Source organism: Pongo abelii, chromosome 12, assembly GCF_028885655.2.
Source record: "Pongo abelii isolate AG06213 chromosome 12, NHGRI_mPonAbe1-v2.0_pri, whole genome shotgun sequence".
Taxonomy (NCBI): domain Eukaryota; kingdom Metazoa; phylum Chordata; class Mammalia; order Primates; family Hominidae; genus Pongo; species Pongo abelii.
Window position 1 is genome coordinate 63,695,529 of NC_071997.2, and position 21,601 is coordinate 63,717,129.

Sequence of the window (21,601 nt, forward strand, 5' to 3'; positions counted from 1 at the left end):
TCCTGCTTTACCAAACTTCTTAATTTCTTTAGACTTGACATTATTAGTGAAGTTTGATACTGAGTAAGAGCTCTAATTTGTGAGTCTAATTTGATGATCTGGTCTTTGTGATAGTTCAAAGTGAATGGTAGCCAAGTCTGTCTAATTTCCAATTTTCTCCTAAACTTGTAATTGATATTTCTAACCACTTGCTGGATATATCTAAATAGTTTATCAGTACCTCAAAATCAACATATATAATAATAAACATCTTATCTACCTCCTAAGCCAGTCCCTGCTCCTGAATTGCCCGTCATCCAACCTCCAAATATCACCATCATCCCCTCCTACTCTTCCTTCCTTATCTCCAGTAACACTTGAAGACCTTCACTCCATTCATGTCTTCCTTTGTACTTTTACTACCTCCTAATTAGTCTCTCTGATCCCATTCTTTCTGGCCACTAATCCTTCCAACATATTAATCTTCCCATAGTTATCTTCTATACACACACACACACACATACACACACATACACACACATACACACACACACAGTGGTTTTCTAGGGAATATAGAGAAAGAGATATATCATTAAACCTTATGAAGTAAGCAACAATAAGTTATATAGGTAGACAGCTAGATGTGATAGATAAAATCCAAGGCTGTTTTCAAATTAAGGAAGGAGCACAAACTCATACACATATGATGGAAAATGGTTCCAACTCCACCCTTTAAAAGTGGTACCATGAGGAAAGGGAGTAGACAAAATTCTGAAAAAACAATCATGCAAATACCCGTCACTATGATGGAAGCATACTGGTTGTGGGAGGTAGACATCTTAGAGGAACAAACTAAAGGTTCCCTTACGGATTAAAAGTTTCTTCCCACCACCATGGATAATGACATACCAGAAATGGGAGAAATTGCCAGAATTTGCCATTTTGGTTTTCACTGACTGGAAAGAAGACAAGAAAAGGTTTGAAAAAATAACCACCCAAAGCTAATATTTCTAAAAAGAAAAAATGATTTTGAGAGAGGAATAATACAGAGTGGTTGCAGGAGAACAGAAATTTCCAGGCAGCAGTTTCACATGACTAGCAAAAGGAAACTGTTGAAATAGACACAGAATCTAGGGGCTGATAAATCCCTGAAAAACAGGGTGTGAACCAAGCTGGTTAAGACTGACTGGACCCAACGTGGTGCTGGATTTGACCTAGGTTTCACTTAGGACCTCATTATAAGCTTGCTAATATACTCAATTACACACTCAACAGCACCATGACAGTTCCAGGAACACCCATATTTGGTGTAAAAATGGGTGGAACCACAGTTCATACAAATCTTCACCTTTTTCCAGGAGTTTTCATGAATATTCCACCCCTTGGTTAGAGAAACCCATAAAGGTAGCAGCCTCAAATCCCTCATGCACAACTCTTGAGTATGCCTGCTCTCCCCTTTCCCAAGTGTGTATTTTTCACTTTGTAATAAATCTCCATACTTTCACTATTTTCTGACTCATCCTTGAATTTCTTCTGGTGATGGTATAAAGAGCCTGGACACTGGCTGGGGTCGAGGTGCCACCTGTGTTCGGGAAACCCCCGCTGGTATTAATTTAGCAAAATTGAAAGAGAAAACTAAGGCAAGAACTTGATTTTGGCTTTTCTGGGGTGAGTGACTCATAAGAGATATGCGTGGGGAGCTCCAGATCACCTTCTTCTACTGCAATGTATAGTGCTATGACCAGCACTACACCAGTCAGGGAACTATCAGGAAACAGAGGGGAGACTTTAATAAAAGACAGGTTTGCAATGGTATGGCCAGAGCTAAGATGAACCAACAAGAGACAGAGAGTGCCCTGAGGTCATTAAAAAGGGAGCCCACCAGCCCTAGGCCTGAGGGCAAAGGGGAGGAACAGCTACCAGGACCCAAAGAGACCAACAGTTAGAGCTGTTAGCTGCCCAGTAGTGGTGGGAGGCTGCCAGCCCTCATGATCTGGAAAGTTGGGACTCAACTGAACAAATCCTCACCTCACTCTGCCTTATCCTCTAATGTCCCATTGGTGCCTGCCATTGACCTAATCCAGAAAGAAACTAGAGGGAAATGTTACTCAATGGTATAGTCCAAAAGTCAGTCTCTAGGTGATACAGCAAGGTAGAGAGGGGATCTAGACAGGCAAGAGTAAAATACTCTACCCAGAAGCCTTCAAATTTTCTCACCAAATGAGTGGGAGAGTAGAAAGAGAGGTAGACAGGGGAAAAAAAGCAGATAAAACTAAGAATAACTCATCTAGAGCAGATTATCACTGATGGAATGGAAGTCTCAGTAGTTCTGAGTTGAAAAAATAATCCAAAACCCTGGGCATCACCCCCAAGGATGGGATATGCAGTGCCAGCAAAACTGAATTCCGGAATAGAACTTTTAAAAAAATAACACAACGAAGACACAGCCCACCAATCATGGCTACAAAGAGTTATCTCACCCCCATCCCCAGCAATATGAAATGTGGAGCACCAACTCTCTAATTGAAGCTGTAAACAGAGGAAGCAACCAGATAAAGAGGAAGTAGAATAAGGGAAATTCAGCCACCCTGATTTGGTCAACACACTGGGGAACAGAGCTGGGTCTGTCCAAGATGAATAAAATAAAAATAATCACAACAGGAAAGCTATGCACAATTATGACAAACGAAAAGAAATCAAACAATGAGAGAGAGAGAGACACAAGGGAACAGAGAGAAAAATGAACAGTCTACCCTGGAAGAAAAAAAATCATGGAAAACAAAAGGAAATAATAAACAAAATAAGCAAATGAAAATGTTTCAACTCTTAAATACATAAAGAGAATATGGAAAGTATGAACTACTCAATACATATATCAAATATAATGGAATAAAAAGGGCTATGTCAGAGCTAAAGAGATTCTACATGTCCAAACAAAGGTAAAACTCTGCTCAAAGGAAAACTCACTCCCTTAATTGCTTAAGCTACAAGAAAAAATAAAAATAAAATAAGTCTATCACTCTACTCAAGAATATGTGAAAAGGTCAACAAAATCGAAATGAGGCCAGCAGAAGCAAAATAATACATGTAAGAACAAAAAGCAATAAGTAAGAGGGTAAAGCAATAGTCTTGGTAAGTAAATCTGCAATGCTGCTTTTACAGGATGTTTCTTTGTGCTTCCCAGCAACCAAAATACCCTCTCTTCTTAAGAGCAATCATTCAGGGACATAAGCTGGAATCGTGTCATTCACCTTTGTAACATCCGAGCCTAGGACAAGAAATGTCTGTTAAATAATTGTGTGAAAGAGTCCTGGAACTCCAGTTTATCAGGAGAAACCCTCCCTGGCTTCTTGGATGAATCCTTGTCATGCAGATCAGAACTGAGGCCATTGAAAAGGCAGAGAGATAGAAAGTCAGTGAACCACAATGCCCACTGAGGCATTTTTACAAGAAAAGTGTCCGGTAAAGATCTATTGATTTAATTCCATTTAAATTTGTGGGTCTCCTCTTTCCTGCCATCTCCATTTCTCCCAACGCTCACTCCAGTGTTTTGGCCTCCCCCCGGGCAGGTGTTCAAAACCAGTTCAGGGGACTGTGAACTTGGATGGGAAAAAAAATGTATTGTTATTCTCACTAAACTGTAACTGAACTTTACATTTCCTGCCATTATGAAGCAGGCAACAAACCACACTGATATTAGCAGTCCCTGAGACTGTCGCCAAGAGATATTTTACATCTCATTGGAGTTTGGAGAGAGGTCCCAAATATTGTCTACATTCATTGCTACTTCAAAATCATGGTAGTTTTTAGCCCTGATGCTAAATCTTATTATGTAAGACATTAAAGATTTAATATAAAGAAATGAAATATAAATATTTATATAATTATACCACAAACTTAAACTAATTTGAGAATTGCATTTTAATAGAATTGATTTCTTCCGTATTCTTGTGTATTTTATTTAATAAATTTGAAAGCATTATTTCGAGAAGAAGCTGTAAACTTCACTGGATGCCAGAAGCTCCCAAGACACTCAAAAGTTAAGGACCTTTGCATTAGGGTCAGTTGTTACGGGTAAATGAAACTTCTCAGAGAAGTAGAAATAAAGATGGGAGTGGTGTTATTCTCAGTTTTTGAGAAAATCTGGTTAATTTAGATGATGATTTATCACTTAATTATTGGATTTAAGGAGAGAAGTGTTTATTTGGTTTACTAGAAAGCCTAAAGAAGGGCTGAAAACATCTTATAAAGGCTGCAGCACAGAGCGATTAAAAGCCTGAGCTCCAGAGTTGAACTACTGGGCTTCAAATTTCAGCGCACCATTCACTGCTTATGTGACCTTGAGCAACTTCTGTGAGTTAAGGCTGTTTCCTCATCTGTAGAGTGGGAGTGATACTTGTCCCTGACTCAGAGGATGGTAAGAGGACTGACTGAGACAATTCCTGTAACATGCTCAGCTCAGCCCAATACATGGCAGATTCTCCTTGCTGTTAGTATTTGTTTCCAATAACCTTCCCTTCATATTCTTTTTTTTTTCCTAATTATGAAATACCTCCCTCACCCCATCACGCAGACCTGTTTCATACAGCCAGTTTCTCTCTGTCCTTGGCACCCCCTGCCTCACTCCCATCAAAACCCACTCTCAGATAAGGCTCTGGTATTCCCTTCTTATGTTTCTGTGTGTTTTCCAGTTTCTGAGCTACCTCTCCCAGGGATGGCAATCGCATCACTGTGTGAGAGGTCCTCCCCTCCAGGGAAGAGCAATTTCAGCCTCCAAAAGCAGATAAAAGAAGTATTTCAGGCTGGCTCATGCCTGTAATCCCAACACTTTGGGAGGTCAAGGCAGGTGGATCACTTGAGGTCAGGAGTTCAGGACCAGCCTGGCCAACATGGTGGAATCCCGTTTCTACTAAAAATACCAAAATTAGTTGGATGTGGTGGTGGGTGCCTGTAATCTCAGCTACTCAGGAGGCTGAGGCAGGAGGATCACTTGAACCTGGGAGGCAGAGGTTGCAGTGAGCAGAGATCGCACCACTGCACTCCAGTCTGGGCAACAGAGTGAGACTTTGTCTCAAAAAAAAAAAAAAAAAAAAAAAGAAAGAAAGAAAGAAAATGTTTCTCTTGCCAGGTGAAACGCTCATCCTTTTGCTTCTCTGCACCTTTTTCTTCTGTCCAGCTCAAGTCTCACCTCCTCCCAAAAGCCTCCCAGCCACTCTTGTCCTCAACAGCAAGGGCAGGAGGTGGCCCTTGACGTGACTAAACTCTGAGCACACAGGGTCTGCCCACCCCTCTGGACGTTCAGTCAAGTATGGCTTCTTTTTTTTTTTTTTTTTGAGACAGAGTCAAGCTCTGTCACCAGACTGGAGTGCAGTGGCACGATCTCTGCTCACTGCAACCTCTGCCTCCCGGATTCAAGCGATTCTCCTGCCTCAGCCTCCTGAGCAGCTGGGATTACAGGCATGTGCCACCATGCCCAGCTATTTTTGTATTTTTAGTAGAGATGGGGTTTCACCATCTTGGCCAGGATGGTCTCAATCCCTTGACCTTGTGATCCGCCTGCCTCAGCCTCCCAAAGTGCTGGGATTACAGGCATGAACCACCGTGCCTGGCCAAGTGTGGCTTCTTTATTTCTCTCCTCTGATTTCCTGGGGAGGGCAGCTCTTCTCATGAACAGGGGCCTAGTGTCATTCCTTTTAGATTCCTCAGAACACCCAACTAGGCAGGCTAAAGAAAGGGTATCTGTAAACATTTTTTAGCAGTTCTTCCTTAAAATCTCCTGGCCTCCATGCCTGTGCTGTGAGTTCCCAGGGGTAGAATGAGCTAAACTTGGCATGCAAAAGAACTAGGAATGTCTCTGCTAAACTTCTTAAGTAAAGGGTCTCCAGAGAAGGCCAGACAGAGGTTGAACAGTCACTTCAAGGATTCTTGAAAAGGAGCCTGCCCTTTCTAAGACTCTGATGCTCCCTGCATCCAGGAACACTGTGGTAGAAGAGCCCTGGACTCAGCTTCAGGAGCCTTGGGGTCTAACCCTGGCTCTCATAGTGACCAGCTGTGTGACCATGAACAAATATCTTTCCCATTCTGGGCTTCAGTTTCATCAGCTGTGAAATGAGTGGTTTGAATTTGATATTCTCACTTCGACTGTAAGAAAGAGAATTGCACTCATTGTTTGTGGATATATTCCAAAATATATCATATATTTTTCAAGAATAGGACTCATATTTATAATTTTCTGATCATCTTGCAAATTCTTTGGCATTCTTTTTCATAAGGAGCCTGGAACTTGTTTCATGCTTCAGGGATTGCTGGAGTGATCACCACATTGCTTTGTTTAGTGTCATTCCAATTATTTTTTAAATTGTACTCAGTAGACAAAATCTCCAAAAGCTTTACTGTAAATCTGCCCTTATACTTTAGTTATGGAAACAGTTTGATTTTACAAAATCACATCTTTATCCTTCTGTATAAGACAATGTACTTATCTGTTTGCATACTGAAAGTATTTAGAGAACAGAATAGATACACATAGCACAAGTGTCATTTTGTGGGGCTTACCACAAGTTTTTGGAGAAGCCATCAGCTGGGCAGCTAGTTAGATGAATCTGAACATGGCATGGTATATCATAGGTTTGTCTCTTGCTCACTTTGCATGTGTGGATATTCAGCCTGTTCAGGTTTAGCCTTAGCTTATGTAGTAGACATAAACAGGTCCTCAGATTTCAAGTCTTGGCACTCAGATACTAAAAAGTATTAATGGTTTTACCAGAGCAGACTTCTAGGAAGCAGATCTATAAATCAGTTAAATCTCTTTAGGATGGAGAGGGGAAGTTTGCAGCATCAGTTAGCACTGATCTCACAAATCATATGATCATGGAAACTACTTAGTGTTCACTCAAAGAACCGTGTCACTACAACTAGGAAAACAATAGGAAACGAGGTGGAATTCACAGGACATGACACTCCATGATTTTCTATACATCCAAGTATTTTCATTTCACTTGATAACAACACAACACTCTCATTCACTACAAAATTACAAGCAGACACTAATATTTGGAAGTATTACAGATAGTTGAGTGAAAAATTGATACATTTTAGGCTGAAAAGCAGAGGGGGGTTTGGTTGTCGCATATAAAAAGCTCCTGTTTAATACAATCAACTCTTGTTTAGCATTCTTAATGAAAGTGGTGAACATAATGACAATAAATTGTATCATTTTTAACTTTTTAATATAAAAGCTAACCTTCTAGATTTTAGAATGCAATGTATGAGCTTATATAAAAAAATGGCCTTCCAATGTAGTTTTGGTTTAGGCTAATATTTTAATTAATTTAACTTTCCAAGAGCATTCTGATTAAATTGTAGGGTAAGTCTACTGGGTAATAAATGGGAAGAAATAAATAGGTTTTTGTAATGTGTCTTTCAGGGAAATAAAGTAACTATACAAAATAAACTTTGCTGCCCAAAATAAGGAGTTGACTATATTTGGAGGGGAACATGTCACACAGGTGCCACTTAAATAACCTTGTAAGTGTGCTGCTCTAGAGTTAAATAAGAAAAAGACAAGTCCACGCTGTAGCTCTACACACTCGTGAGAATAAAAACAGATTGAGAAACAACTGTTCCATTGCCCAGATTCATGCTGGCTAGGAACAGGCATGGAAACATGATCAGCACTTCCAGTATCACAAAGATACTCCGATTCTGGAGTTTCCAAACCCCTAAACTCATCTTCTAACCAGAGACCCAGCCACCCTTTCTTTTATGCGTCTACCAGCAAATCTCATGACCTTGTTTGCACAACCATGCTATTAGGCACATAATGCATACAGCACTGTTACGAAGCGCAAAGGAATAATTTACACAAAGAAAAATAAAAGTGGAGACAGCCAGGTTTCTGGATACACAAGCCAAGGTAAGAGGTTTTTCTTGTCCAGGTGCACTACACACAGTTCCTAGTCCATCCTTTTGATAACTTGTGTGGTTGAAGGCATCTCCCACGTATTGTTTCATTGGCTTCTCACAGCCCCTCGGTCAGAAGGTATCACAGGTGTTACCTTTGTCCCCTCGGAGGGGCTTTGCCCAGGGCTACACAGTTGACAGAGTCAAGTCTGGCTCTCAGATCTTTCAGCTCCAAAATACCAAACTCCAAAACTCAAAACATCAAACAAAGGAGGCAAGTTAGAAAGTGAGATGAGTCTTTAACAACCTGTGGGGTCACTGAAGCTCATTGTTTGGTCTGACGCTACCCATCTGTATGTCCCCTTCTTTCCTGGATGCCCAGGGCACCACAGACTTCTGGAATATGCATCTGACCTGCATCCCCTGCCACTGGATCACATGACTTCATTCATGCTGAGGACTAGAAATGTGTGGCTTATCCCTCCTAAGAGGACCCCTATTTTATAAGCAAAGCAAGTCTTAATCCAAAGGAACAAAGACTGGGATGGGATTCAGGCGCCAGTAATAAGGATATCTTGCCCTCAAATCATATGGATGAGGATACCTTACCATGCTGTCTGGTTAGGAGGGAACTCTTCATCACTCACATTTGAGAGCTGGTGAAAACAGAAAAATGAATGAAGGCCATATCCAGGAGGTATTGTGTCCACTTTCAAAGATTCTATGTTTCACAAGCGTGGAGGCATGAGAGGGAAGGGAAGGACTTAACGGGAAGCCTAATTGGTCCAAATGAAATAACAGGTGGGAACAGTATCATCTGTATACCTGGAGAGCCTGAGCCCCTGCCACACCTGAGCTGCAATGAGCCCCACATGCTTCCAGTTTTGCCTTCCTGTTCTGACTCTCCTCCACTTGCACCTCCCTTCTCACTGAAGGCAAAAAGTCCATGGAGCCAGGGGACATGCCTACCCTGAATCCAGGCTTCCCCCTCCGGACTTACTCCAGGTACCCAGAACCCCATAATTCCCTGTCCAAATGGCATCCAGGGTCTATGTGTCTTCTTCACCAAGCCAGTCTTTCTGATGAAGAGCCTTACCACCTATGTGCAGAGCCCTGGGCCTGAGGGTGGCCATAGAGCAGTGTGGGAGGAAGAGTTTGCACAGAACTTGGCCATGAATACTGGGGTGTCCATGCACATGCATGCAAGGCCCCTCACCATGAAAGATGAGAGGAGAAGGGCTGCAGAAGGAGCCTAGAGTCTCTTTCGTATTCTTGCTCCAGGCTTGCAAATGTTAGGCATGAACTCCAGCGGAAGAATATTCCCAGAGATGGGCTAGATTAGTGTCTGATGAGTAGGTGGATGGCCCAGAGATACTCTCACACTACGAACACATGTACTGCAATCCTAGATACCTACTCCAGTTCTTTTGTGGAAACTCCCTTACTTCTATCTACACCACCACATTTTCCTTGGTTTAATTCCAATTTCATTTTGCCAACTAAATGTCATCAACATATATAGGTTTTACCAGTACCTACTGGTGTGCAAATTAGACATTCAGCAAATGCCACTGTTGATAGTGTCTGGTCACATGCATTTTAGAAACTCTGAGCTCCTTGAAAACATTGTTCACAGAGTGGTCCGTTTACTTTGCCCTCTGCAGCAAACAAAAAGTTCCAGGTTGATGTGCATCCAAGCACACTAGTCAGTGTCCACAGGACCCTGCTTTGTGTTTAAACTTTGCAAAGTCCAGGGGGTTATTTTAGTCTGATGCAGTCCACCTCTTCGGTGGCAGGCATCCCGATCGTCTTGAGGTCCAGGTCTGCACTGGACTTAGCGCCATTGTAAGAAGCCTTCCAGTGGAGCAACATGATCTTTTTGAAGTACTTGACGGTGTTGTTCTTGACGGTCACGAAGCACAGAGTGTTGATCATGCTGTTGCTCATGGCGATGCACTCGACGATGTAGAAGGCAGTGAGGTAGTGCTTCTCCTTCACGAACACGGTGGGGAAGAAGTCGCGCACGATGGTGAAGCCGTAGAAGGGCGCCCAGCACAGCACGTAGGCGGTGAGGATGCACATGAGCACCAGGACCGTCTTCCTGCGGCAGCGCAGCCTCTTGCGGATCTGCTCGGTCTGGAATCCAGGGACGGCCTTGAACCAGAGCTCCCGGGAGATCCTCGCATAGCACAGGGTCATGGTGACCACGGGGCCCACGAATTCGATGCCAAAGATAAAGAGGAAGTAGGACTTGTAGTAGAGCTGCTGGTCCACAGGCCAGATCTGGCCGCAGAAGATCTTTTCCTGGCTCTTGACAATGACGAGGACCGTCTCGGTGGTGAAGTAGGCGGAAGGGATGGCGATCAGGATGGACACCGTCCACACCAAGGCAATCAGGCCAGTGGCTGTTTGGCACTTCATCCGTGGTCTCAGCGGGTGGACAATAGCCAGATACCTAGGGCAAGAACACAAGTGGAGGCAGCAAAAGAAGTGCTGGATAATCTCTTTTTTTTTTTTTTTTGAAACAGGGTTTTGCTCTCTCACCCAGGCTGGAGTGCAGTGAGTGCAGTGGCATGATCATAGCTCACTGCAGTCTCGAACTCCTAGGCCCAAGCAATCCTCCCACCTCAGCCTCCCAAGTAGCTGGGACAAGAGGTGCAAGGCACAACGCGCTAATTTTTTATTTTTATTTTTTGTAGAGGCAGAGTCTCCGTATGCTGCCCAGGCTAGTCTCAAACTCCTGGGCTCAAGCAAACCTATTTCATTTTGCAGCATTCTAAGGAGCAACCAAATGGTATGTGTGGAGGAAACTCCCAATGGTACGTGGGCTTCTGCAAAAGGCCAACTTGAAGCAAACCCCAGTGTCACCTCTAATTAGCTATGCAACCTCAGCCAAGTTTTGTTGATGCTCTCTGACCCTTAGTTTCCTTATCTGCACAAGTTTTGTTGGCTGTTAAATATTAAATGTGATGATGTATGCACTGTGCCTGGCACAGTTTTAAGCCTAATATGTACTCAAAATGATAACAATTAGTATTAAATATAATAATTCCTCCCGTCGGTTTCTAGCCTGGCACTGTTCCCAGCTCCTTCGTGTTCTTGGGCTGTTCATTCTAATTACCTCTCAGGTTAGAGCCTAAAAGGGCAAGATAATTCAAAGAGTTGGGAGAATCTGCCCTTTCCAATGGAAACAGTGGGCAAAGGTTTTTCTTCATTCCATATTCTAAAAATTGTTGCTTTGCATGCAAAGGAGGAGGAAAAGCATGTGGCCATGTGTCTCATTTTCAGGTGGAAAAATGGAAGGCAGTGAAAGATGAGTGACTTTCTCAAGGTCACAGACCACAGGATCCTTCCTTGATAGAAAACATTTAACCCTACCTCACAGGGTTGATGTGAAAATCAATAGAGAATATACATGAATGTATTTTTTTTCTAACCGCAAAGCACCAGACAGTAAAAAGATACTGCTTTTGTCCTTTCAAAAAAAAAAAAAAAAAAAAAAACACCCCACATTGCTGTTACCACAGTGGTCCAGGAACACAAAGAGAGAGCACTTTCTAGGGGGGATGTGAGTCATTGTGCGGCATGAGAGCTGATAGCCTCTTTCCCAGAGAGAATGCACACAGCTTATGCAGAGAGCTCCGGTTTCCTGGAAGACGTCCTGTGGCTGGCAAAGGGTGGAAGCTGGGGAAGGAGAGAGATGGGGAGTGAAGTGGGAGGGGATTGACTGGTCAACAGTGGAAACAAACACAGTCTCACGTGTCCAGAGCTTATCCCAGGTAGAGCCCAGAGCAAATGTGAAGGGGGCTGAAGGAAAGCCAAACGGGCCCTGTTTCCTTTGAAATCAATCCCTATGAAGTCATCTTCCTTGGAATTTTGATTTGAAGAAAGGTTCATTCTTACTTTTTTTTTTTCCTGATTGTATTTCTGCTCTTTCTGTCCCTCCCCCACAGCCTGGGCAGTCAAGCCTATTGAGCCTCCTTTAGAGAGTTCACAGAAGTGAGGCTCCAGCTCTCTTCTAGCCCCAGATGTTAAATGAAGTAGGATGGGTTGCGCCCACTCTGGACGCCTGGCCGACTGCCATCCCTGGCACTCTAGCCAATCTCCCGAGTGCCAGAGGGTAAAAAGGGAAATGTCTGCAGGGTGTTGGCAATGCCATTGTCAATGCACGAGTGTGGGCCCTTCATTAAGACCGCGGTGCTCCTGATGTAACCAGAGCCTGAAACTCGCCCTGACTCACAATGAAAATGGAGAGTTTAGACCTTCTGCTCTCACTGGCTCCATTGCTGTCTGTCTACCCCACCACATTCTGCTGATTACTCTGAGAAAGAAATTTCCTATTTCATATTTACTCACTATACGAATTTTCACCACATAATTCTATTCCTTTTCCCGATAGTAGCTACCTAAGCCTTTATGATGCTTCAAACACAGAGTGTGTTTTCAATAAACATGTGGGAAAGAACAACGACCTAAGACTCAGAAGACCACAAATCTAATCCCAGCTTTGCCAGAAAGTTGCTCTATGAATCTGAGTCATTTTTCTTATCCCTGTAGGTTCACTTCCCCCATCTGTAAAATGGGAATATCACCTAGATGCTATGAGGCTCCAATGAGACACTGCACATAGCAACAGTAAGCTATTAATATACAAGGAATTACTAGCATTTTAAAATGTATTTTTTCCCAGAGCTATTCTGTATACACAGCAATTTTCCTTTACCTGTTATTGGCAAATACTCAATTTGCAAGTCCTCTCCTCCTTTCTATTTTATAGGATAAACTCTACACATCAAAACTAATCTTCAGGGTAATCTGTGACTACCTATCAGATAGTTATTTCATTCTGGGTCTCTCTGACATCACCCCAACTTCATCTGCAGAATTAGTGCCATGAGCTGTGCAAGAGGCCTTCCTGATGTATTTACAAATAGGCAAATTGCAGAAAACTATTTCAAGAATTTCCATCAGCTTTGTCAATGCTAGGACCAGAACTCTAGAACTCTAGCATTAGTAATGCTATGTTTGCTTATGTTCGTAAAGAAGTTTACAACTTACAGAGCATTTTCAAATGCACTTTTTCATTAGATAATTCCAACCCTATTAAATAGGTAAGACAGTGACGATGTCCACTCTATAGATGACAAAACTGAGGCTTTGGGAAGTTAAATAACCTGCCAAAAAGCCACACAACTAGATATCAACAGAACAATGACTCGGACCCACATCTTGCTGCAAATCCAGTGGCCTCTCTGAATGCTATTTACCCCCTCTTTGTTCAGCCAAGAGCAAATGGTGCCCCCTCCTCTTGCCTTCCTGGCATCCCAGCAGCCCTTCTCCTCTTTCCTCTCCATCACAGTTGGTTTCTAACTATTGGTGTTCTAAGAACGGGTCTGACATCTGGCGGCTCCTTTTGTCTGCTTATGTGTATGCCCTTGGCTTGCCCTGTGTGTCTGCCACTACAGTGACTTAGGTCCAGATTCATGTAGAGCTAACAGTTCCCAGAGAACAAGGAATAAAGGCTGCCAGACGAAGAGATGGCCCAGGCAATAATTGTGATAATAATGGGCTGGAAAAGAAGTATTTGGACTCTGTCACCGTTCCAGGACCAAGCCCCAGATCAAATCATGGTAACGGTGGTCCCAGCAGCTACTAGGCTAGTCGTGGGATGGGAAGAGATAACACAACCTGATCCTCAGGCCAGTGGCCCTGACTAATGAGCTCACCAGGAGGCTTCTGTGCTTCCTAAGGTTGGGCAAGATTATTCAGGCCTTAGCTTCATCAAGACAGAAGAAGAGAGCTTCTTCACAGGTACTTTTCTGGCCAGTTTCCTCAGGATTCTGGGTAAAAGAGAAGTTCTCTGGAGCCCCCACATGCTGTGGGATCTTAGTGTCTCCACATCAAAAGGAAACCCAGACCTGTGGCTGGGGCAGAGGTCTCTCATGATCTTTTTTTTTTTTTTTTTTTAAAGATAGGGTCTTGCTCTGTCACGCAGGCTGGCTGGAGTGCAGTGGCATGATAACAGCTCACTGCAGCTTCTATCTCCTGGGCCCAAGGGTTCCTCCCACCCCAGCCTCCTGAGTAGCTGGGACTACAGGCACATGCCACCATGCCTGGTAAGTTTTTTTTTTTTTTTTTGTAGAGACAGGATCTACCTATGTTGCCTAGGTTGATCTTGAACTCCTGAGCTCAAGGGATCTTCCTGCCTAGGGCTCCCAAAGTGCAAGGATTACAGGCGTGAGCCACCACACCTGGCTTCATGATCTTTTTTAGTTTCCTCCTGCCCTCAGGTCTGACTCCCTCTGCCTGGCTGTTGAGACCTTCTGGAATAGAGCCTATTCTTTCTGATCTCTACTGTCCTTGTGTTTCTTACCCATACCTGACATCCCTTTCTAAGGTACCTCAAATTCACCTCAGGCATTCCTACCTCTAAGCTTTTCCACACACTGTTCTACTCACTCTCTTGGGAAAACTTTCCTCTCCTTTGTTGATCTTCATTTGTTGAAGGACAGTTAGGAATCCACCTCCTCCATGAAGCCTCCTCTGACTACTCTGGTACAAAATGATCTCACCCTTCTCTAAATTTTACTTAAAATTTATCCTTTACTTATTCTTTAACTGTTTTGTAAGTGTCAGTTCTCCCTGGTCCCACCCTACCCCCAACTCTAGATGGTCAGCCCCCCAAGAGCTATGATTGTGTCTTATGTCTTTTATAACATTTTACTGTCTGTGAATTCTGGGTACCTAACAGGATTTTGGTGCAACTTCACCCTCATCGAGTGCCTAGCACTGGGTGAAGACATGTAAAAAGCTGGCTGGACACAGTGGCTCACACCTGTAATCCCAACACTTTGGGAGGTCGGGGTACAAGAATTACTTGAGACTAGTTCAAGACTAGCCTGGGCAGCATAGCAAGATCCCATCTCTAAAAAAAATTTTTTTATATACAAAAAGCCATGGGGACAGTTCTCACAAAGATTGCAACCTTTTTTGGGAAAACGGGACATAAATATGTTTAACCATGAGACCGGGAAGCAGTCTGGGGCTAGATAATAAAAGTTTGGAAAAACAGGTAAAAGGGTTTGAGCCATACTTTGTAGACAATGGAGTTATTAGAGGTCTTTTAAGCAGGAGAGTGGAGACATGTACAAGACAGAAGATTAATTTGGCTGCAGCTTTGCTTACTTCCCTCAGGCCACATGGAGGCTTCTCTTTGTTCCTCTGTTTGTAGAACCCATCTGGTTTTTTCCTGCCTCTGGGCCTTTGCACTTGCAATCCCCCTTGTCTGGGATGCTTGCTCCCTGTCTTCCCAAGGCAGGCTCTTTCCCCCTGTATCATTCAGAAGCCAGTTCAAAGGCCTTTCTTCGGAGACCCTTCTCTTGACTACTCACCTAGAATAGGTCCCACCCTCAGTCACCCTCGACATTTTACGTGTGTACTTGTTTTTTTTCAGAGTATTTCTTGCTTCTGAAATTACCTTCCTTTTTTGTTTGCCTGACTGGATCTCTCTCCATCCTTTGGGTATAAGCTCCAGGAAAGCAAGGAGTTTTTTTGTCTTATTCACTGTCGTATCTCCAGTGCTTGCAATAGCATCTGTCACATCACAGTTACTCTATAAAAATGCATTCTTTAAATGAATAAACGAATGAAAGTTTAGGATGGATTGTCAGGAGAGTAGCGTTGACAGATGGGCAGATCCAAGAAACGCTGAAGGCAGGAAGACCAAGAGGAGACTAGGATACCAGCCCTGAATGAACAAATGGGTATTGCCAAGACCTGGAAGTTGAATGAATGCTGGTGAAGAAGAGAGAGCAGTCTGGACAAAGGAGACTTTCTTCTAGGTTAGATGCCTGGGAGAACAATGGAGCCAATAATATAGACAAATACAAGCAGGTAGATGATAAATAGTTCTGTTCTAGCATTTTGTAGGAATCTTGTATTTTTTTAAAATCACATCATGAAAACAATAATTTCAATGAAAACAAAGGGGTTAGTGTATCAGAAATGTTCATTAGTTTATCTGCTTTTTTGTTGCAGACATTCCTATAAGGGTTAATTTAACAATTATCACATCCACTGTTTACTTATTGCTTACTGTTTTAAATATTGTTTTAAGCAATTAAATATATTATTTCATTTAATCCTCAAAGCAACAATAGGCTTTTTTTTTATTCTCATGTTATAGGTGAGAAAACGGAGGCAGAGAGAGGTCAAATAACTAACATAAGACCCAACACACAATACAGCCAGAATTTAAACCCAGGCAGAATAACTGCTAACATGGCTACAGAAATTTCATTAAACAAAAATAAAGGCATTTTTAAAACTAACTGTATTTGTTATAAACCAAGATAAAAATTAGTTGCTCCCAACTGATCAAATCCTGAACAACATGTGAGACCAGAGAAAAATTAATGATTCCTAGAATACAAATAGATGGTAACAACACATACAAATAAAAATAATTGCAGCAAAGATCACAAACACCAATAAAAGAATGGTCATTGGAGCGGCCATTCATCCACCAAGACCATTGGGCAGCCCCGTGAAGGCACATGGTGCTTTCCTCGAGGTCTGAGTACAAGCTTCCAGTCATAACCCCACTCAACCATAGCAGCCCCCACGGTGCAAAGCATTTTTTTCTAATTCACCTTTCTTACTGTATCTAATTTCCTTTGTGTAAACTCCCACTGCAAGAGAAATGCTTGCAGTATTTCAGACAAGCTCTGTTTGGTATGAAAGGAGGTTATAAGCTTGAAGAAGTTCAGTAGATGGAGACTGACTGATTGACATAGATATCACTCCTACATGTTCCAAATAACCCAATGCCCCTTAGTGTATCCTGGCTTCCTTTCCCCTTGAAGCTACTTCTTCCTACCACTGTTTCTCCATTCAAGTGGTAAAATGGATCTCATCCGGGGAGTAGGGTCCCACTCCACAGGAGGCACCCTACCCTACTTTTAGTAGCTGAGCACATGTAGCTTCTTGCTAGTATGAAACTTCAGGAAATGACTGTATGCTTTGTCCTGTTCATGGGCTAAGAGAGAAGGTGGCGGCTTCTATTTTCAAAAAAGTTCAGAGACAAAGTCCCTGGAGCTCTTCCTTGGCAGCTTTGAAGGGAACCTATGAGGCAGATACTCTACTTGACTGCTCCCCTCCTGCTCCTTCTGTGGGTTCACCCGGGGTCCTTGTCCAGGTAAGTGAAAAGCTGCAGGGTTCTGTGACTCAGTGGAGGGAATTTGGCCAAGGAGAAGTAGCGCTCTGCAAAGACCTACGGGGACAGACCAAGGGCTATGTAAGCTGCTAACTCCCTGATGTCTTTCCCTGGAGAAGGGAGGCAGAAGTTCCACCCCTCAGCGATTTTATAGACAGAGGCTCCTTGGTAACCCCCTTTTCTCAGGTTATCCTTTTCAGTCATCCCACCCCTGGTCGCCCTGCCTATGGTCTCAGAAAACAAGCTCTCTTAGCTGTGCTCCTCCCTAGAACACTGTCCTGACTGTGAAGGCCAGATCAAACCCCCTCAGATCCCTGAGGTCAGAGAACAGGTAGAGCATGTGTGCCTCAGGCTCTCTGGGTTAAAGGAGAGAGACGGGCTGTTCAGATCCAAGTACGCAGAGGCCTGATTTGATCCTCAGGGTAATTGTCTCTAAACTGTAACCAGGTGCTTTGTAATGACAGTCCAACTGTGGGCAGAGGAGCTAGCAAAGATTGTCCCCCAAGGAACAAAGACAAGCCTGGCCCATTAGCACAAGTTTATACTAAAGGAAGAGACTAAGTTGAAGAAAGATACGCAGAGGTTGCTCTTCCTGATTTTATTTGCGATCACCAGAAACAGGTCTTCTGCACTATCTGTGCAAATGGACTAAAAGGTGCAAAGTGATTAATGCAACCACAAAAAGTAAATAAACATATGTTCCCTTTTTTTTCAAAACAAATCCCTCAATCTTTTTATTTTTATTTATTTATTATTTTTTAGAGACAAGGTCTCCCTCTGTCACCCAGGCTGGAGTACAGTGGCATGAACATAGCTCACTGAAGCCTGGAATTCCTGGGCTCAAGTGATCCTCCTGCCTCAGCCTCTCAACTAGCTAGGACTACAGGCACACACCACCACGCCCAGCTAATTTTTTTATTTTTTCAAAAGATGATATCTGGATATGTTGCCCACGCTGATCTCGAACTCCGGCTTCAAATTCTCCTCCTACCTTGGCCTCCCAAAGTGCTGGGATTGTAGGCTTGAACTGTTTGCCACAGCCAGCCACAAATCCTTGAATCTTATTGAAAAACAGATAATGCTAGAAGGTCATATTTTAGTAGAGGAAGTCTTGATGAGATAGAAACCACCTTCCAGATTTCCAAGTTGACTCCAGAGGTAACTGCCTGGAGCTTAAAGTGTCCTTCAATATCTCCTCTTACCTGTCTACTCTAGAACTTGAAAGGTGTAACATCTAGGAAAACATCCATAGCAGGGGAAATCTAAAGCTTCCCATCACCCAACTCTAGGGGGCTCTGCTGTCTTCTGTCTGAACAATGCTGGAAAAGGAGAACTCTTCTCACTCTCAGTCAATGGGCAAGCTTTTGAGTCCCCCATGCATCCACATCTAGGGGGAATAGAGACACCTCTCATCAATCTGCAACTGCAGTACAGGAGGGGGCAATTCCAATGCCCCTTCCTCCCTGACTGCCTTCGTTGTCCCCACTGCTGCTGCACTCACCTGTCAATGGCGATGGCCAGCAGGGCATTGGTGGAGACATAGAGAGAGACAGTGCGCAGGTAGTTGACAGAGGTGCACAGGACGTGGCCGTGCTCCCAGGAGAGCTGGCGCACCACATAGTAGTCCATCTCAAAGGGGCAGCAGACAATGGCCACCAGGAAGTCAGAGATGGCCAGGTTGGCGATGAGCAGGTTGGTGAGGTTGCGCAGTTTCTTGTAGCGGACCAGGGCAGCGATAAAGATGAAGTTGCCAATGCCACAGACCAGCATGATGCCCACCAGGGCCATCCCAATGACAATCTTGGCAGCAAAGAAAGTCTGGGAATTGGTCACATCCTCATCTTCATCCAAAGGCATATCATAGTCGCCGTAGCTGAAGTTGAATGGGAAGGAAGCGGCATGGGCTCCATGAGAGTTGAGCGCAGAAAGGAAGCTGGTGGAGGTGTTGGTGGCATTGTCATCCATGAACCCCATGGTGGTCTCCATCTGGCCAGGTGGTGCTGTACAACACTGCTCAGAATTCCCCAGGGCAATGTCTGCAAGGCTGATGTCACCCCTCTCTGCTATCAGCCGGCTCTCCCTTAATGAGTCAGAATGTCTCTGCCAGCATCTTTGGGGTATGGGGTCTGAACTCCATTCTAAACCTTTGAAAGACATACAAACAGTTGGCTACATGTTGCAGTAAAGCTGGCCAAATTTAAAACTACCCTGTAACCTAAGCAGACCTATTAGCTCCCTGCCCAGAGTGAACATAGGGTGATGGAGTGGAAATAAAGGAACCAATGAGAGAAAATGAATGAAAACCACATACTCAATTAGGGAAGGGTGGATTGCTATAGAGACAATCAAGCACTGGCTCAGTTTATTTCTGTTCCACTGAAGACTCAGAAATGTTGCACCTTTTCTCAAGGATAAAATTTGGGAGTGTGGGGAGGCTGAAGAGAAAGAAATTTCTTTAAATGCTATTTAAGAGGGAGTGCTTTCAGACAAGCCTGTCTGCTCTCCTTGTTCTTCTGGCAAAACATGGCTCTAAAATCACAGAGCCATAGAGCAGCCACCTTCCTCACTATTTGCTGGACTTCCTGTTCCCACATTAGAACCTGCTGTGACCCTAGAAGCTGGGAACAGCATTTATGAAGGCCTGTCCCCAGACAGAGGCTGTAGGGTAAAGTCACAGCCTGTGACTAACCAAGTGATGAGAATGGGGACGCTAGAGCAAAATTTTTCCTTGGCTGGTTGAGTGTCCAGAGGTAAATAGCTTAAACACTCAGAGGTTCAACTTCTGCCAGGCAGGAGATCAATAATGTCTGCACAGCCTGGAGCTCCCTGGAGGAGAGTGTTACACCCTAGAACTGCAAGGAGTTACTACTGAGCTCTCAGGCCTCCTCCGTCAGCTGCAAGGAAGGGGAGCGAAATCCTGATACAGGGACTCCGCCACACCACATAATGGGGCTGGAGTGAGGGGTCTGGGGGGGTGTCAGCTGCCCTGGTGGGGACAGGGAGGCAGCCAGAGTCCCCCTGTCCCCTGCTCTCTCCCTGCAGTCCCTCCCAAACCCTGAAGACATCAGACCAGAGAGTGGGACATAGAAGGAGGGCTGAGGTCTGGAGAGCACCCTAAAACAAATGTCAGGAGAACAGAGGGAAGAATGCAAGCCTGAGTTTCCTGGGAAAGGAAGATGAGGAAGATGCCCAGGACCCCACCTCCCCACCCCCAGGAAAGCCTGCTTTCCATATTCCTCCAAGGCAAAACATCTGGAGCCTGTCTTCTTGGGGCCAGGGTTAAAGTCCCTCTGCGCCCCAGTGAGGCTCAGCCCCATTGCTGCCTCTCTTGCCTAACTTCTTACCCTGATTTTTTCCTTCCTCCGAGCTCTCAATTCTGTCTGGCTCAGCCCTTGCCCTCTGCCCATGTCAGGGAGGAGAAGCAGAACTCAGCCGAAAAGAAGGAGGCGGGCAGGCTTGGAACCCAGGCGGGACAGGTCCCACTCCTTGCAGGTCCCATGGGTCGCAGAGGCATGCCACTCCTGGAGGAGTACCCCTACAAGCATGCTACCTGAAGGCTCAAAGTAGTGTTTAAAAGCAAAGAATATAGAAACTTCGGGGGTGGAAAGGAGGGCGTCACGAGATTAAGGATGATTATCCAGCGGTCTTTTCTCCTTTATTCTCACCGTTCAGAGGGGAACCCCAATCCTGCCCCCACCTGGTGACCTCTCGATCGCTAGAAGCCTCTCTCACAAACCCCTCCTGACAAGTCCCCCGCCTGCTCCCAACTTTCTCCCTGGAGCCTGGGCAGCTTCCCCTAAGGACAGAGGAGGGGAAGCCTGGCTCTCCTGAAGAAACGCACAGGAGTGAATCCCTGGCAAAGTCCCCTCTTCACTCAGAAGCTCCAGCAACCCACGGCCGCAGCCAGTGCAGCGCGGGGTCTCTGGAGCATCCTCCCCGGGAGCGCGCGCTCTGTACCTGCGGCATCGCGGAGCCCGGCAGGCAAGGTCCGGGTTTCTTATTCCGGGGCCGAAACGGGAGACGCTTCTTCCAGAAGCCGGCAGGCGAAGGGCAGGTCCCCGCTCCCTTCCTCCCCTGCTCGGGGCTCTTTCCCAGCTCTGGCTGGGGAGCCACCCTCGCGCCGCCGCTGCAGATCCCCCGGTCCGGCCCGCCCCGGACTCCCTGTCCCCGCCTCCCGTGGCCGTGAGGCGCCGAGGTGCGGGCTCCTGGCGAGGTGTGTCGGGGGTCGCCCGGGCCAGCGGGGCTGCGGAGGCCGGGATCGCCCTGGGCGGGAGCGTCCGGATCTCCCTGGGCGGGAGCGTCTGGAGCTCCCAGGCAGCCGCTCGCGACGAGGACGCGCGGGAGGGAGCCGGGCCAGGCGGGCTGCGCGTTGCCCTGCTCAGGCTTCGGAACGGCCACCTGGGGCAGGAACGGGGCCGCTGGGGCTCCGGGCAGGGCTCTGCGTCAACCCCGCGACGGGGGCACCCATGCGGGGCGGCTGTGCCCACCTCGGGGCACGGGGCTCCT

At 45.1% G+C, this 21,601-nt stretch overlaps 1 protein-coding gene across 1 annotated transcript; it reads right to left on the reverse strand.

Moving 5' to 3' along the window:
* Positions 1–6,652: 6,652 nt before the first annotated feature.
* Positions 6,653–21,392, reverse strand: PROKR1 (prokineticin receptor 1). The gene is made up of 3 exons (XM_002811947.5): positions 21,053–21,392; positions 18,597–19,239; positions 6,653–10,336 (listed from the first exon to the last, which is right to left on the reverse strand). Exons 2-3 carry the CDS (start codon positions 19,079–19,081, stop codon positions 9,640–9,642), a joined length of 1,182 nt encoding a protein of 393 aa, XP_002811993.2. The 5' UTR covers positions 19,082–19,239; positions 21,053–21,392; the 3' UTR covers positions 6,653–9,639.
* Between the last annotated feature and the right edge of the window lie 209 nt (positions 21,393–21,601).

What these genes read in the sequence shown, in the direction of transcription:
- PROKR1 (XM_002811947.5), bottom strand. Translation starts at nt 19,081, where the DNA reads ATGGAGACCACCATGGGGTTCATGGATGACAATGCCACCAACACCTCC. An exon ending in CTGGCCATCGCCATTGACAG is followed by an intron (nt 10,337 to 18,596) that starts GTGAGTGCAGCA and finishes TTCTTGCCCTAG; the next exon opens with GTATCTGGCTATTGTCCACC.